Raw genomic sequence first — 18,374 nt, 5'->3', positions numbered from 1 at the left:
CACTGGGAAAAAGAAAAGGTAATAAAAAATAACAAAAACCTTCCTACTCTAGTAAGTTAAAATGCACACTTACATACATGTAATACCAATTTCCTTAGAAGTGTCTGTGTATTTTAGAAGGCAACCCACAAAAATGTATTGACAAGAAATGGCGGGGTGGGGAAAATAATTCTGCAGAAATTGTCATTATACAAACTCCCTTTTCTAAAGAAGAAAATATAGTTTGAGTTGATTACATACTTGGTATCTGCTTACTAAATCCTGTTTGTACAGTAAGCAGTAACTAATCCAAAATTACTCCCCAAACCCCTGACTTCCAGACCTACACCAAGGAGTTAAGCACTGGCAACCCTTTCACTGCCACTGTATTTTGGAATCTGCCTGTAAGAATGTAAGCCTAGACAGGCACATATAAAACACATTTTATATAGAGTGAGACTTCTTCCTATTTAATTTCCTGAAGGCTTTTCTATTTTCTATGTATTTGCTGTCTTTTGGAGACTTCACAACACATTTAAAATTTTCTTATTATGCTATTTTTTGTACTTAAAAGTAGGAAATCTACAGTAATACTAAGCTGTTCATGAGTGTTTTATCTAAGTATTTCAATTACTTGTTTCATCAGATGCAAACCTACCCAAAGCAAACGAGATTTTAATTTATTATTCATTATTTAAATTACAGAACTTTTTAAAAGTGACACTTTACTATATTTCACACTCCCTGAAAACTACAGTAAGTACAGTGTTAAAAAGCAGGAAAGATGCAAACCTTTTCAAAATCTTTGTAATATATTTCAAAATACTTATGCCACTCCTTTATAGATTCAAGAGGTTAATTCTTGATTAGAGAATTTTTCATAAAATTCCAAGTCTTTTATGGTTAAAGATGGTTTTACAGTCTGCAATGATTTCACAAAATGTTCCTGTTTTACAGCAGTGGCTTCGAGTCCATTCTCTTGCAATGCCAACAAAGCAGCCTTTAAAAGAAAAAGAAAAACAACTTAGCCCTTATCATGTTTTAAATTCTAAAGAATACTGTAAGTACTCTAAAATATTTTACAAGGAACAAATCATTAGTTAAAGCATTTGAAAACAGCACTGTATAACTTATGGTTATTTAGCAAGAGATAAAGATCCAGGTAAGGTTACCATAACTTTTTATTTAAAGAATGAACCCTTGGTCAGTTCTTCTGTTTTAACCATTTTCCTTGGATTTTCAATGCAAACTGGGAAAATACCTATACTACAGATGGCTCAGTAACATCTATGAGTTAACTCTTTTTTCATTCAAAGTTGTTATTTAGAGTTTATTTCACAGGTGAGCCAGGAATATTTCTTACCTCCTTGCACAGGTTTTCAGTATCAGCTCCAGAAAAGAGGTTTGTCAGGACTGCCACATCTTCTAATGACACATCAGTATCTAATGGAATTTTTTCAGTGCAGATTTTCAAAATGGAAACTCTTCCCTGTAAGTTGGTGCATATTATGCAAGAAAACAAAACCAAACAAACCAAAAATTAATCTTTCTTCAAAGCAGTACCAAACTTGAAATTAGAGCCAAAGAAAATCCAGAAAAGCACCAAAACTATCTGGTTTTGGTGGAAGAATAAAATGCTATTAATGGAGATAACACACTTCTGGTTGTTTCATCTATTTATTATTCACAGTCACTCCTTGCTTCATGAAAACACAGTATTTTAGGCTGAACAGACCTGATTTGACATGCTTTGGGACAACTTTTTTTTGTGAAGCTCAGGACAAATAGCTACACTAGCCTTAGGAACAGTATACAAAAATAACTTGAAGCAAGGACAGACAACTTATTTTGATATTTCCTGAATTGTAGCTTGATTTTGTAAATATACATTTTCTGTATTTTCCATATGCAATATGATAACTACCTACACCAGTTAAAATGCTATTGGTGTTTAAAATACAAATATCTTTATGACTTTTAAATTTTTTTTCATTGTACCTTGAATTTGTTGACTGCTCTCCAGTGAAACACCCATCAGTTGTGAAGGATGTTACAGAAATATACCCCCTTTGCTCTTAAAGCATGCTGGCAATCAACATCTCTCCCTTTAAAGCCATGCATGGATGTGTAATACCTTCAGATCTGGAGGTGGAATATAAATCATCTTGTCCAGCCTTCCAGGACGGAGCAAGGCATCATCCAACATATCTGGTCTATTTGTTGCAGCAACTACCATGAAATCTTTGTTCAAAGTTTCCTGAAACTCTAGCTGAGTAAGAGATCATGTAAACAAATTAGTGCAACATGGTTGAGATAGATATTATCAAAAGATATTAGTTAACTACTAATGAGAAGAGGGGAAGGGCAAAAAGATAATGTAATTTTGCATTTTACTTTCCATTCAATATTAGTATTTTATCTTTCTTGAGGTAAAAAAATGCCTTGCAGGGCAAATTACATGACAAAGAAGAAATATAGTTAGTATCTGCCTTGGCAATACATAAAGACTTTCCTTTGGCCAGATTGTAATGAAGAATATTTTATATGCAAAAAAAATGAGCATCCTACAATTATTCCCCCAAAGAGTATCATAATAAGAAAGAATTTATATACAAAAAAGCTAAATATTAAATGTTGTGAATAATTCACTGACAAGGGAAGGTACAAGTTTAAGTAACTAACAGATCATAACTGTGCTGCTTTATGTGCATCATGTGTGAGAAAGAGCTGCAAATGAAGCAGGGGAAGGACTTAGAAAAAGTAAGCTCAGGGAGGAACTTACTTAGGAGTAAAAATCACACAATCAATCTAAAAAATTACTTTAGTGCAAATAAAAGGATTTTTGTGACAGAAGATGAACACTCAACTAGTAATGCCTGTGTGGGTATTTTGGTCAAACAAAGCCTCACTGAGGAACAGTGTATGTAAAAACAATCAGCAGCCTATATACAGTATCCTCTAAAAACTAGTAATTATGACAGAGCAAAACAGCTTCTTGCATGTTTTTAAGTCCAAAGATTTAAAGATTAAAATGTGAATGCAAACAACTAAAATTTTTGAAATAACTGGACAGCACTTCTCATTCTTCCTGTACAGAAAAGGGAGCATAAATACCTTTCTTTCCTCGTCACTTTGCTCTTGGCACTGAGCCTCAAGCTGTAGCTTGCCTCCTCTTCTTTCTGTAACCTTCAGCCCAATCCCATCCAATTCATTGAGAAGCACAGAGAGAACCCTCTCTGAGACACCACGGCCAGTTCTGCAGAGTGCCCGAGATCCCAAGATGGAATCAATCTCATCCAGGAATATTATTGCTGGAGTATTTGCTCTTGCTTGGCGAAAAACCTTTTCAACAAATGGTAATAAAATAAAACATTAATGCCTGAAAAAAGAATCCCAGAATATACCCTGTATTTCACTTAACTTTAAAGGTACATTTGTAATGATTCTTAAGAGCTGTTCTGGCTTACATTTACTTTTGGCAAATTCTGCTTCTTTTTTATATTCCTAAATGAACTGAAAATAAAAGGGTAGGCATTTAAAGTCTGATATTGGTGTAATTTTAGGGATAGTTTCTCTCTTTATCTACATGTGAATCTCTAAGCCATTTCTATTTTATAATCAGATGAGAGCACTATCATCTTTTCAACAACAAAATTAAGGTCTAACTAATACTTTACAAAAAGCAACCAAAAATAAACTACAGAATTTTACATAAATCAAAAACTGTACCTGAGACAAAATCTTCTCTGAATCTCCAACATAAGGTGAGAAGAGGTCAGCACCACTCACAGAGAGAAAGGAACAGTGACAACTCGTGGCCACAGCCCTCACCAGCGTGGTTTTGGCACACCCAGAGGGCCCATAGAGAAGAATCCCCTTGGGATGAGACAGGCCCATCCTGGCAAATGCCTCAGGAAATTTCATAGGCCACTCAATACTCTGGCAGTACATAAAAAAGAGATGAAATTCTTAGTGACAACCAATCAATAAAACTGCCAAGTACATAATTTCTTCTCCTTGATACAAACATTAATTGGAAATTGGGGAATAGTGATTTAGTCTTTCTTCATATATTGTCTCCTGCTTAAACTTTCTATTTGAAATAGAACTAAAAGCATTCCTGAAGAGATAACAGCCAAGAGCCATCCCCGGATAAATATTCAGGAAGGGACAAATTATCTGGCTACAAGTATTTTTCAGCTACTAAAAACATGCCTATTTTCCCATATATTAATATGCTTGGTGGTGGTATCTTGAGATTACAAGATTACACTGTAATAATGTTTAAAATACAATTTATAATCAGGTAATTTGCAAAATAAATACTTTTCATAATGCCAGGTACAGAATACCTTGGAGTACATTTTAGAAATTAGTTGTTTATCTAAATAAGTTTAATACATTACCTGTTTTAACTTTAATTTCACATCTTCAAGACCACCAATTTGCTCCCAAGTTACAGGTTTACACTCTGTTAGTCCAACTGCACTTCGAAAAGAGGATGGTTGAATTTTTTTAAAAGCTTCTTGGAAATCTCCCATGGTAATCCTGTTTTCAGTTTTAGCTGAATCCTGAAAAATAAGCCCAGATACAGAATATTAACAACATTTTAATGCAATATTTAAATGCTGCATTAATATGCAAAAAGCTTCACATAAGGCTAAATGCAACTAATAAGGAAGTAAATTCCTGACCTGATGAGCTTAAACACTGCAGACACAAAAATGCAACATAAAGTAAAATATATCCTCTTTAATACCAAGTTTTTACACAGGAAAAAAGCCAGTTTTAACAGAAATTAATATTTCCGAGAAGACTACTAGCCCCTAAATTATAGCTCCATTAGGCAGTGATCTGCTAAATCAAATAGTTGCTTTCAGGGTTAACATACCTTACATCCTACAATCTTATGAATAGAAATAAAAAAGTTGCAAAATCCATTTTCACCACATACTGAAGAATGTGTTTTATCTCAAACAGGCTTATAAAATACCACTATTAAACCACAGATGCAGTAACTGAACTAAGGTGAGAACTTAGAGCAAAACCAACATATTTATAATATGCTTGGTGTGACTCTTCAACTTGTTGAGCTTTTCAAGTAAATTATTAATGAGGAAAGGGCAGTACCAACATTACTGACATTGTTCTTGACTGATTTGCAACCATACCCAAGAGCTGTGGGACACAGCCTGCATGGCAGCTTCTCTGCAGAGGGCTGTAAGGTCAGCTCCAACATACCCAGTGGTCATTTCTGCCAGCTTAGCCAAATCAACCTCTGCAGAAATGGGCATGTCAGATGTCAGCAACTGCAGGATGGATCTTCTCTGTGTAACTGTTGGGGTCCCAATAATAACCTAAACCAAACAGAATAAACAAAAATTTTAAGTAGATAATTTGCCATATGCATTTATTTTACAGACCTAAGCAAGCAATTTTGTCCCTTCTTTATACTGGCTACTGAAAATTTATAAATACTTATATCCCAACTAAAGAGTTTTACAGGAAACCTATTGCCAGCACTATACAAATTACAAGTATTTAAAATGCCATTTACTTTCCAAGGGAACAGTGTTTGCATAAAGAGTTTTTGATAAGACACTCAGATAGCATTTATCTAGTCCTATAACACTGAAATAATAATTTCCTTATATCACAAGCACTAAATTAGATTAATATGATAGGAAAAAATGAAATAGATAAACATTCATATAATATTGAAAACCTGGTAAAACTTAATCCTAAAAATACATCTCAACAATCTATAAATCTCAGAAAATTAAAGAACTCGATTAAACTGGTGGAGGAGTGGGTTTAGCCAGGAAAATAAACAATACAAGCACAAGCACTGTGTGCTGTATAACTGCATGTGGTTTCCTTCTTTAGACTACTAGGCTAATGGAAGTTTTCCAGAGTAGACCCAACCTCTGTTACTGAAACCTGAATAGAAGTTTTGACACAACAGGTTACTAGTTCTCTGTCACAATAAATTTTTAAGGAGAAATACACGAATGTTCAATCTAGGATTAAAATGGAAAAAATCCAATCTTGTAAAGCTAAGCATCTGTAAACAAACAAACCCCCTGAAGATCAGGTCAATGTCTCTATAATAAAGAAACAAAAAGACTCCTCCCATCCATTTTCACGTATATGAAGCTCTCAGTGTTCTGAGCAAAAAACCCCAAAATAACCATACCAAATTTGCAGCAAACTACAGACAGAAACAAGACACCTGTCCCAACCTGTAGAATCCCACTATGAAACATGACTAGAAGATATTAATAAAACTATGAACAGCCCCCTTCCAACTCAATAAGGAAAGCAAAATGCGAGTGTATGATCAGCAGGGTTTATTTACCTCTCTGTCAAATCTGCCAGGTCTCCTCAGCGCAGGCTCCAGGGCATCAGGCCTGTTTGTGGCTGCCACAATGACCATCCTGCCCTCACTCCCCACACCGTCCAGCAGCGTCAGCAACTGAGCAACAATCCGATCCTCAGGAGCATTGTTTGAACTTCCTCGCTTTGGGCATAAAGAATCAATCTCGTCAAAAAACAGAATGGTTGGGCCCTCGTTTGACATCTCTCTGCCCTTTTCAAAGACTCTTCGCAAATTCTCTTCACCTTCCCCTGGTCTTGAACCATGGAGGGCTGGGCCACTGATGCCCAGCAGATACGCACCCAGCTCTTTAGCTACTGCCTTTACCAGGAGCGTTTTCCCTACACCTGGGGGCCCAATTAACAGCACTCCATTCGGGACAGAAAGACCCAGCTTCTTGAAAGTTTTTGGAAAGCGGAAAGGCAAATCAATCATTTCTTTCAAAGACTTCCCCACATCATCCAGTCCTGCAATATGGGTTTTGGCAGCGTCTTCTGACAGATGTCGGTACCATTCCAAAGTGATCACCTCCTTAATTTTTATGCTTGTTTGGGGAGTTATCAATCCAGCTCCCTCCTCCAAAGGAGACGCAGACAGTATTTCAACATACACCACGGGATTTTCGGGACTTGGGGCGACAGTAACAAGATAACCAGGCGAAACATACACATTTCTTAGCAGTTCTCGGATAGTCTCCAGCAACACCGCTCTGGGAGTGGACTTTTTCAGCGCGGCGCTCTTGAGGACCACTCTGAGAGTCGCTGCTCGCAGGGGTCCGTGCGGCAGCAGCCGCAGCCGGTCCAAGCTCAGCGAGAGCCCGCGCAGCTCCCGGCCCGGCAGCCCCGCCGTGCTGCAGCTCAGGTCGGCCTGCAGGTACCCGTCCGCCAGGTCGTGCCGGGGCCACGCCGTGCACACACAGCAGCCGCCGGGCAAGGAGATCCTCAGCGGGGCGCCGATCCTGGCTCCCAGCAAGGAGAGCGCGGCAGGTCCCAAGCGGCACCGCTGCGTGCCCTCATCTCGCGGGTCCAGCGGGAGCAGCTTTAAGACTGCCGCCTCCATCGCTGCCTCCGAGAGGGAGGGCAGCAACCCTCTCTGCTCTGCGCGAGCCCGTCGGCTCCTTACTCACCGCGTCTGGCCCTCCCGCGGGGCTTCCGCTCCGCCACCGCCCGGCGCACCGCGGCCGCCCGGCATTGCCGAGCCGGGGCGGGCGGGACGGGCCGGGACCCCGGGCAGGGAGCGGACGGGCCGGAGGGCCGCCGAGCCGCGCGCGCGCTGACAGACGGCCCCGCGCATGCGCCACAGCGGAGCACGCGCACTGTGCCCCGCCTCAGCCCCCTCAGCATCGCGGAATGAATTCGGAGGGAATGGAGCTCTGAGATCATCGAATGCAGACTGTGTTTAACCACCGTGTCAGTCTGACCGCGGCACTCAGTGCCATGTCCAGTCTGTCCTTAAACACAGCCCGGGACGGTGATTCCTGAACGGTTCATTCCATATCTAGTCGCTCTTCCTGTGAAGGATTTTTTCCTAATATTCAACCTAAACCTCCCCTGGTGCGGCTTGAGTTCTGTGGCCTTTTGTCCTGTCTGGGAGAAGAGGCCAAGCCCCACCTGGCCTCAGCCTCCTTTCAGAGAGTTGTGGAGACCTTCAAGGTCCTGCCTGACCTCTTTTTTTCCAGGCTGAGCCCTCCATGTTCCCTCAGCCATTCTTCATAGGACTTGTGCTCCAGGCGCTTCACCATCTTCCTTGGCATTCTCTGGACCTGCTCCAGTCCCTCAATGTCCTTCCTGAACTGAAGGGCCCAGAAATGGCCACAGTACTCAATGTCTGCCATCTCCCTCATGCCCTCCCCAGCCTCTGCCCTGGGCCTTCCCTTTTGAAGGGCTGACAAAGCAATGCCTGTGAGGTGAGTGCTGTGCCCCGGAGACTTCTTATACCCTCATCCCATCGATGAAATACATTGACCCCCTTTCTAATTGTCATCTGGCTCGTTCTCCACACAGCTGGTCGTGACAGGGCTTGTTTGCCACCCGCATTTCTTTGCCCTCTTTTTGTCTCCTCAGCACTGCCTGTTTGTTCAGGGCTTCTGAAGCATGTTCCCAAATGTTGGGCATCTCCATTCCTGGGCCCCTGCCAGTGCTTCCCTCTGCTCCTCTGTCACCACCGGTCACCATTGATTCAGCTGTGAGTACTGGTTCAAAGAACGTGGGGAGCCACACCATTGGCTTGAGAAACTGTTGATACAAGTAATTAAGACACAGATATGAATTCAACACTTGGTAAACCTGTTGCAGTATGTGCTCTGACAATTGCTTAGTCAGCATTTAAGAAAAGTTTTGGTCGCCACCTTCTTAGATTGTGCCACAAATTGTGCGGTGCTTTTATAAAATCTTTCCAGGAGGTCTGTCAGTGTTGTGGGCTACTAAGATAAAATTTAGTATGTTCACAGTTTTATTCTTTAAAGTAACTTCATTTTAAATAAAGTCACACATGTGCTGAATACACACACACTTTGAGACCACAGACATACAAGAATTGGGATCTTGTGCTTGATGCTCGTCAGACACAGTTAAATTCACAGAAAATCCAGAGAAGGTGGTTTACAGCACAATTACAAACTGTCCTGCATTGTATCCTGGAGGTGTCAGGAGGGACAGTGTAAGAAAACCTTTGTGATGGTGTCCTGGTTAATCACATGCCTTATTGAACCAAGGCTCTACACAAAATACTTCAGTAAGCCATATGAATAAAAGCAGGCAGTGTTAAGAGAACCAGTTCATAATAATTCTAAATGCTGAACATGAACTCACAAAATTTTGTAGGGCTGTGTAGTGTGAAAAGCAGCAAGCTTTCTCTTTAAGCCTAATTATATGCAAAAGGACCTGTAATAACTTTTTTTCAATTCATGACCAAATTTTCTCATTTCAGTTTTTATTTTCTATTCCTCTACTCCTGGATATCTACTTAATCTTTCTTTTCATGGCACAGTTCTGTACTGCACACATACACAAATGTTTATATGGAATATGCTCATATGGAATATGCTCATATGGAATATTTAGACTTACCAGGTATTTGGTGTAGGACATACTAATGTCTGTCCAGAGAATGTACAGACAAAAGATTATAAGGAGCTTTCATTCCAAGAAGGCAAATGTATTTTCAAGCCAATGTCTTATAAACATATTCTCTTGTTTTATTTCTTTCCATCAAAGGTTCTCATAAACATGAGTGCCCTCAAGTACATACTGGATTAAACAAAAAACATACTCTGTTTAAAATGGCAGATTTCTGTTTCAGAGTTTCAAACTGTAAGTGGTAGACTCCCTGCTTGGTTTTAGAAAGTTGTGTTTAGGAAAGGAAAGTATGGAAAGTTGAATATTTGCAATGAGCTCTGTGGTTTATATTCATATATAGTGGTTCCCTCTAACAGACTTATTGTATCTGGAATATCTGATTTCTTACGAGAAGGAAAACACCTGCAAATCTAATCTTAAGTAACAAAGTGACAAAAGTTAGTGTCCAATGTAAAAACTCTGCTATTGTTGCTTGATGTGCACATTTCAGTAAATTTATCCTTAAATTTCTTTTAAGTTTTTACTGTATTTTATTGCTGTAATGCTGATTATTTTACTTCAAATAAATACATTGATAGTTCACTTCTTTTTAGTATAGTGAAGCCCCCAGAAAACTAATATGTCCTATTGAAATAGCAGAGGATTGGCTTATTTTGAACAAATTGTGGAATCACATGTATATTATTTATATATTTTCTTAGAAAACTTTGCTGAGTGACATTGCCCTCATGTCAAATGCACACTTTTTAGTAGCCATGCTCCTGAATAATTTACAGATCCCAAAATTTACAAAGTGGCAAACAATATTCCTCCAAGAATCTAGTTTAAATTGACAAAAACCTGAAAGTAATGTTTTAAACAGTTTTCTCACTGTTCACTAGATGGCAGCTGATCTTCAAGAATGGCTGCATTTCTCCTTTCAGATCTGGTAATTTGGAGGGAGTAGTCATCAGTTCTTGGACAAATCAGATATTATCCAGCATTGTCTTCACTCCATTTCTAATATGAAACTGAAAAAATGGCACAGTCAATGTTCAGATAATTTTCAGCTTCATTATTTTTTCTTGATGGCCTTGTTGCTTTCTATTTCTAGGGAATCATGTTCCTTTTTTTTGTTTTTTTTTTGTTTTTTCATACTTAGTGCACCAGACTAACTTCTTTTACAGTAGAACATGCAATTTTTAAAGGTTCTAAAAAGAAAGAACAATATTTCATTGGGTTCTTTTTCCCTTTATATATGTAGTGGGTTTTGGTGGACTAATGTTCAAAATTCCCAATTATTATGACTCAAGAAATAAAATAATTGTCTTGTTACAATAATTCCCTGCATACAAAGTAAATAAAATATTAAACTGATTCTTTTTTTAGGTTTTACCCTATCTATTGCTGGAATGGAAATTTTCATTTTAAATTGACAAGTTAACTGTGTTTTTAACATGGTCTTTTTTCGTGGTAGATGGATTTGAAGACGTGGCCTGATTGTTTATTAATCAAAAAAGGATTGTTCAAAGTGAGTAGCTGGCATGTGTATGCTTTAGGGTGGGATTTTTGTATTTGTGGAGGTTCTTTGACTAAGTATAAGTTCTCTATGACACTTAGGCCAGATATTGCACATTTCAAACACCAGGCTTTGTTATAACAAAAGCTCATAAATAAATAGTAAAGGCATGCTTAAAAATGGAATGGAAAGACATTTTGTATGTCTGCATGTCTTTCTGGGAGGGCCACCCTCAATGTGTTTACTTAATTTTCTAGTGAGCATCCAGTCTTGTATCTTTACATGGAAAAAGTTCCATTGCAGTGAGGAATCTGGATGGGCAAGGCCCAGGGGATGGGTTAGGCCAGGCCTCACAGTGTGGAAATCTCTGCCTGCTGACAGAAGTTCTGGTGAAGCCACTGCACCTTGGGTGGACACCACTGGTGTGCATCTCTAGCACAAGTCATTGCCATCCTGGCAGGTGCATCAGGAAAATGTGTGCCTGCACCTGGAGCCTGCCAGGGGAAACTCACTTGTCTTAACTTGCCAAGGAAAGGATTTTATGCTCAGGCTCTACATTTCTTTGGGAGTGACTGGAGTCCCAGCTGCACATTCCCTTCTCTTGAAACTTTGGGGTGAAAGCTTTTCAAAGAAGGGAGAATGGACAGGTAATTTAACAGGGTACATTTTAAAATTTGTCAGTGTCTGGTCTATGACACCTTTTCATTACTGCCTAGGGATGCTTGGTTATTTGTTTCTGCAAAATGAATAATCCAGTGGTTCACTAAATCTGCTTTTGGATATGTAACATTGAGGTCCTTGTGTGGTGTTCAGTATAGGAATGAGAGTGGATTGGCTGAGAATTAGAGAAGGGCCATACAAACCTGAGGGACTTAGCAGCAAAGTGGCATGTTAAATTCAGTATACAGCTATGAGAACAAAGGGGAACAAAGGGAAGAACAGTCAAAGGGAAGGATCACTTTTATAGCATCAGGATAGGTGATTCCATGGAAATGTCAGCTCACTGCTTGATGTGCAAAAAGCAAATAATTTGTTAGCCTTAATTTAAAAAGGAACCAAGAATATAACAAAAACTGTCTCAGTCCTATTGTGTTTGTGGTATCCCTATACTTCTCCTGTCCTCAAAATACATATTAGAACTGGGAAAGGTTCAGAGAAGGCAGCAAGAATTATCAAAGGTATGGAATGGTTTAAATCCAGGAAATGATTAAAAGTAGGTAATTTGTAATTTGGATTGGAAATGCCAGTTTTAAAGGTCTCTTCCAATGCCAGAACAACTGATGTTACTCAGATCTCTGTTCAAAACAAAGAAAAGGAGGAAATCCATCACATGGTTCATGGTAGATCTGTAGAACTTCATGGACCTACATGGTTTATGTAGAATGGTCTTGCACCTTTCTAGGGCTTTTCCCAGTGCTTCCTAGGAATATTCCCAAATGCTTTCAAGGAATTCCCACTGTAGTGTCTGGGAATTTCCCTTGTGCTATTATGGAATTTTCACAATTTCTTTTTAGGCTTGATAGAAATTTTCATGGTGCTTTCTGAAAGTTTTCTTTCCTTGCTTTGTAGGAATTTCTGCCAATGATTCCTAGAATTTTTCTATTTTCTCTTCTGTTTTCTAGGTATTTTCTGAGTGTATCCTAGGAGTTTGTCTGGTGTTTGCCCCATGTTTTCTAGGAATTTTCCAGGTGCATCCAGGAATCCTCTCTGTGCCTTCTAGGAAGTCTTTCTTGAAGAATTTCTAGGAATTCTCTCTACCTTGAAGGAACATTCCTACATTCCAAGAATCCATTGAGAACTGTCTAAAGATTGTACCCAGACACTCTGGAATCCTTGCAGTGCCTGCTTTTTGAGCAGGAGCAGAACTCAAAGGCTTTAGGTCTGAAGCTGGTTGTTCAGTAGATTGGTTTTCCAACTTAGAACTTAGCTTGAAAAATGTTTAACCATTTTTTTTACACTTCCCTTCTTCCACACCACAGCTATGTGTTGTACTTTTTTCTCTCATTTACTTCAATTCAGATAGGTAGGTTTTCTTTTTTATCTTTTTCAGGTTTTGTCATAGGCCATGGTACTTTCTTCAGAACAGCTGTTATCTCTTCCTCGCACAGTCACAGAGTATTCATGTTAGACTATTGTTTAGAATGATTTTTAGAGCAGGAATGTTGTTGAATCTTAACTTAAAAACTCAGCAAGATCAGGTAATTTACAATTTTTATTGATAGGAGTCAATTAAATACATTGATCTCTGAACAAATATTTTAATATAGAGGTAGCACAAAGACTAAATACTAAATCAGCAGCTAATTAGAGTAATTAAGAATAAGATGTATGTGAAACATCTGTATTACCCTGACCAGCATCACCTGCACTCAGATTATTATTTTTTTCAGGTACTTGTTTTGCTCACTCCGCTTGGCTTTGGTTACCAATAATTATTTTTTATGGTTAGGTTCAATGCCCTTATTTAAAGTATTTTTGTGAAATTTGAAATCCCTTCCCTTTGGAGACTGTAAAATTAGGTAAATGCATTAGCAATTAATCCATTTGTGTTATCATGGGAAACAATCAGCTTTTAGGAGGGGAGCTCAGTGCTTAATTATGTTAAAAGCCTTTGATGCACTTGTTTTTGCTTCCTTTTGTTTCCATGTTTTTGTTCCCAGGCCCTCTCAGCACTCAGAATCTGATGGGCCTTAATTACCCTGACCACATTTACCTGGGCTCCTCAGCCACGCCCCTGCCCACGAGCCCCAGGCTCTGTTTAAGCTCAGACTTGGGCTTTGCTCTGGGATGGTTTGAGCTGTTGGTTTGTGTTTTTGCAGAGGTCTCCGGAGTGCCTGGTTTGTTTATAGACCTGCTCCTGTTGGTACAGTTTTATCTGCGGCCTGGGCTTTTGGCCATTGTCCCTAGGCCTGTGTTGCTTGGGTTTCAGCTTCTTTGGGTGTGCCTTGCCATCCCACTTACCAAATTTGATTGCTGGTTTCTAACTCTTCCAGAGCTGCTGCTCCTTCTTCTCCAGATCTGTTTTGTAGTGTTGCTGATATGTTGATAGTATGTAGCATGTGTACATTAGAACTTTTCTTTACATAGATGCCCTTCCTTGTTTGGGAACTGTTTCCTTGTAAGGTTTTCTGTTTTACTTTGATGCTAGCCAAGGTCTCTATAAACCACTGTCAGCTGGTGTGGGTTTCTGAAACTATTTGAGTAGTTACCACCCATTGTCATCTCTTGTAACTTGTTGTTGTGGAGTCCTGTTTGCCTACTTTTATTCACAGTTTAATTATCTAGTGGAATGTAGAATATTCAATTTTAAAAATAAGGAAACAAATATATTCTAGGAAGTACTTGTGATTAAATGCTATTATTACTATTTTTGGAGATACCCTGAAACTTGTGTCATCTCCCTAGTGTAGAGTCCTTACAAAGCACATTAATACTTGTCATAGCAATTCTTTAGTCTTTTATTTATGATTTTATACAAAGGGTGAGGGAGAGCACAAGAAAGCATTATGATGATATTTCTTCACTGGGAAGCAATTTTGTTATGGAAAGATCATAGTTAGCAGTTGCATCTACATTATAATTTTGATTAAAATGGATGGAACTATTCTTAACCTATTAGCTAGTTCTCTTTCTGTGGAAAGGTATATGAACACTTTCAATTTTCTGAGACATTTGAGGTTTTAGTATTATCTGAGAAATGCTGATGAAATTGGCAAAATCTGATTTCACCTTAGCAGCAGTAATTTCATACAGTTATAGCCCATGCAGTGGTAAGTCTTGAATTCTGTTAGTTAAACATTGTGTTCTCAACTAAGTGCAATGTATTTGTTTTTTCTGCTAAAGAAATTGTCTTTAAAGCATCAAATATGCTACAGTATTTATAGAAGTCATCTGTGCTCTTTGACAGAAGCAAATGACAAAGTAGAAAGGGACTAAGAGTGCAAAAAGAAAGTCAGTGACTTGTGACTAGGGAACCTTGGATAGGCTCCATGAGGGTAGTAAAAAGTAGGAAAGAGTATGAAAGGAAAGCAGGTGTTCTTAGAACGGAAACCTGAACTTTTTCTGTCTTTACAGGGATGCATGTATTCCTTTTGGGAATGTGAAGTAATTCTACAGATATTTTTGAGCTGTTATATATCAGAATAGCTGTGTGGTTTATCCATATTTATGCACATCTCTTAGACTTTAGCTGGAGAGGTATTTTTGAAACTGGAGAGATAGTCAATCCAATTGAGGAATTGTCTGTGAGGAGCATAATAATTTAGTCTCTGCCTTTGGGAGGGGTCCTATGCCTTCAGCATTCCTCTTTGCCAAAACAAATATCTTGGAACGTAGTCATGCCCAAATATTGACATGTCTTCCCTTGTCATCATCTCTTAATTACATCAATTATTCTGAACTTGTAGGAATTTTTGCTTCACTGTCTGGGTTTTTGCATTTCTGTATTTAAGATGCCTTGTCTATGAAGGTTTTAAGATATTTAAGGCTACTGGAATGAGTTGTTTTTGTACTTCCCACTCCAAACTTTGATGACTGATCTTACTGATATGAGACTGTTACAACTTGACAAAGGGAGTAGGAATGATTTCTATGTTAGAAGAGTTCCATACCTCAGAAAACTTTACAAAGCAAAATATTTCACAGAATGAGATCTTCTCTTGTAATATACTGACTTTCAGTTGCTGGTGGTTAAGTAATGTCACCGAAATACTGTCATGAGCAAAAATGGAAGAAAACTATAGCAAGAATTTTCAGTGACTGATTTCCTTAGCTTCTGACTTTGGAAGTTGGAAGATGTTTCTTTTTTTTTTTTTTTCTTCTAACAGGAGAAGATTGAAAATTCACACAGAAATAATGACTAAATCATATTTCTAGGTTCCTAGGTGTGTTATAAAATTCCTTAGAGTGGGCCTGAATGGAAAAGGGTTCAATTATTGCTCATGCTGCTTCATCATTCATCTTTAAGGTCTTTTTTCCCATTTCTTCTCTTTCAAAGTTCCTCATTACCTGGGTTCTATTGCTTAAAATTAATTCCGTGTTACCCTAGATATTGTTGTGGAAATTGAATTTCTTAGCTACCAAAGAAATGGAAACAATTAGGTTTGTAAATCAACATTGTCAGTGGATATAGAAAATGTATTTAAGGCATTGGGAATTACATGAATTCTGTGTGGGTTTTTTTTTCTAGCATTCAAGATGGTGAAGCTGACCCTGGAGAAGGATGTTCTCAAGAACAAATGAGCTGCTGCCTGCATGAATAACTTGAAGACATTGATGATTTTAAGGCTTGAAGTTTGCAAGTGCTTTGAATTTATGTCAGTGTTCAGGTGGTACCAAGGGCCACCCCTGTTCTTTTGAAAGAACTGTAGCAATGTATTACTTTGAAAAATTGCCATGAGGATTTCTTTTTCCTAATAAGGGAGTGTTCTTTTCCTTCAACTTTTCCTGGTGTAAGAATTACAAACTCATCCTGTTTATAATGAGATCAACTTAGTGCTGTGATGCAGATGTTGTAATTAGACTTTGATCTTAACTCAAGTAGCTTTTTTCATTGGAGTAACTAAGCAACGTTCTGCTAATGGCATCAGTTTGGGGATCCTGCCTTGTGCTTTAGGGAGCTGGCTGGCTAAAACTGTGCAAAAGAGGATTTGATTCAGTTACTTACATTGTTTTAAAATTTCAGCCTAACTATGTGTTCAGGTAGGTATGGAGTTAGCAGAACTGAAAAAGGGGAAGGCTGGGAATATTTGCAATAGGAATACCTTATTCTGCAAAGGTTTAAACCTTATTAACTGTGCAATGAGCAGACCCATTGAAGTATCAAGTCAGAAGCTTCAGAATGCTCTTCCAAATTCACGTTGCATGGATCACTGACAGTGAAAACTTGCACTGTTCATGCAAACAGAAAGAGAGACTGATTTTTGAATTTCAATCTACCAAGCCAACAACATGACCATAGGCATAGTTTGTTACATCACCCAACCTGATGGGGCAGCTTGAAAAGCACCATGAAAGTCTGTGGCCTGAAGGAAATGTTTTTCCAGAATGTTTTCCCAAAAAAGATTCTTGTCAAGTATAACTTCATTGTAATTGAAAATGATGACTAAAATTTGTGAACGATCAAAGTGAATAATTAAAAAATAATAAAGCCACTTGTCAAATTGAGTCTTGTTAATGGTAAACAGCTGTTTGTTGTTGTGGTGAATGTAGGTCTGTGAGGAAATATCAGTGAAATAATTAACCTTTTGAGGTTGGTGGAACTGCATCCAGTCACAGCAAATTGAATTATGACTTCAAATGTATTTGATGATTAGCAGAGTATGAATATTTTCCTTTCTGAAATGCAGTAAGATAAAATTTATTTCATTTTTCATAATGGTGTAGCCTGAAAAGCAGGACTACTGAAATTGCTGATGCATCAATTAAACCATCTTTGCTGCCTTTCTTCAATAAGCTGGATTCTATAGTTAGGAAACTTTTGTTGGTCTGCAATTTGAAGAAAGAAACTATACTATATCTCAGTTATTCTCTTAGGGAACTTAACTTTTTTCTCATTTTGGGAATTCTAAGAAATCAGAACTTCTGAAATAAATTAGAAATTAAACTTAGCTTTCACATGAACCATATTTTAGAGACCAGAGGAGTCATCTGATGAAGGAAGATGGTGTAATCACTTGTAGCTGAGTACACTGTTAGTAATTGCTAGTGCAGATGTCCAGGAAGTGTCCTTAGAGCACGTTAAGTCATGTGAATTGTGACTAGGGAATTCAACTCATGAGACACATGTGACAGTTCTCTCCCACAGATCTACAAGACTGAAAGTGACTACTGATTAAATATATTTAAAGATTAATTCTTTCTGAACACTAATTTTTTCCCTCTGAATGTTCTGTGTAGATCTACTTCTTGAACAAATGCTTTCATAACACTAATGATTCTGTTTTGGCTTTTCCAATCTGTTATGAAATGAAACATCTCAGTAGAAACACCTTTCCTCAAGTCATGCGGTTTGTTTTACCCACAGTGCTTTGATTCTTAACTTTTTTCTTTTTATCAGCCTTTTTACAAAGCTGTTAGAGATTGTGCCATTTTTAAGATCTTCATTTTCACTTAAGAAAGCTAGAGATCAGGCTGGATCTCTTCTGAGCTCTAAATTCACTTCATTGAAACTCAAAGCTACATAAGCCGTAGTTTAAATTTCTGTAAAGGTGTTCTTTTGCTTTGGTTTATTTTTTCTGAAATATTGCCTTTGTCTTTACAAAAAGGTGCCAGCAGGGAAATTGAAGTGTTTAAAGTATTTTCATGTTTTTGTTTTTAAAGAGGACCTGCTCAGTCATGTGACATCTCTCTGGAATGACACTGAATATAGGAGTGGGGGTAAGTAGCTTGTTGGTACAAAGCTTCTGCAAGACTGCCTCCCCAGATACATGCCCATGTTTTTGTT

General features: G+C 38.3%; 1 protein-coding gene across 1 annotated transcript; it reads right to left on the bottom strand.

Annotated features, from left to right (window-relative positions):
* Positions 1-694: 694 nt before the first annotated feature.
* On the bottom strand, positions 695-7,414 carry AFG2B (AFG2 AAA ATPase homolog B). The gene is made up of 8 exons (XM_058811524.1): positions 6,338-7,414; positions 5,151-5,336; positions 4,386-4,550; positions 3,709-3,918; positions 3,094-3,321; positions 2,114-2,248; positions 1,343-1,468; positions 695-979 (listed from the first exon to the last, which is right to left on the bottom strand). The coding sequence occupies exons 1-8, from the start codon at positions 7,412-7,414 to the stop codon at positions 827-829; spliced, it is 2,280 nt and encodes a 759-aa protein (XP_058667507.1). The 3' UTR covers positions 695-826.
* Positions 7,415-18,374: the final 10,960 nt, after the last annotated feature.

Source organism: Ammospiza caudacuta, chromosome 10 (assembly GCF_027887145.1).
Source record: "Ammospiza caudacuta isolate bAmmCau1 chromosome 10, bAmmCau1.pri, whole genome shotgun sequence".
In the NCBI taxonomy this organism is placed as follows: Eukaryota; Metazoa; Chordata; class Aves; order Passeriformes; family Passerellidae; genus Ammospiza; species Ammospiza caudacuta.
The sequence above is the reverse complement of the archived record's forward strand: the minus strand, read 5'-3'. Positions and strand labels throughout refer to the sequence as shown.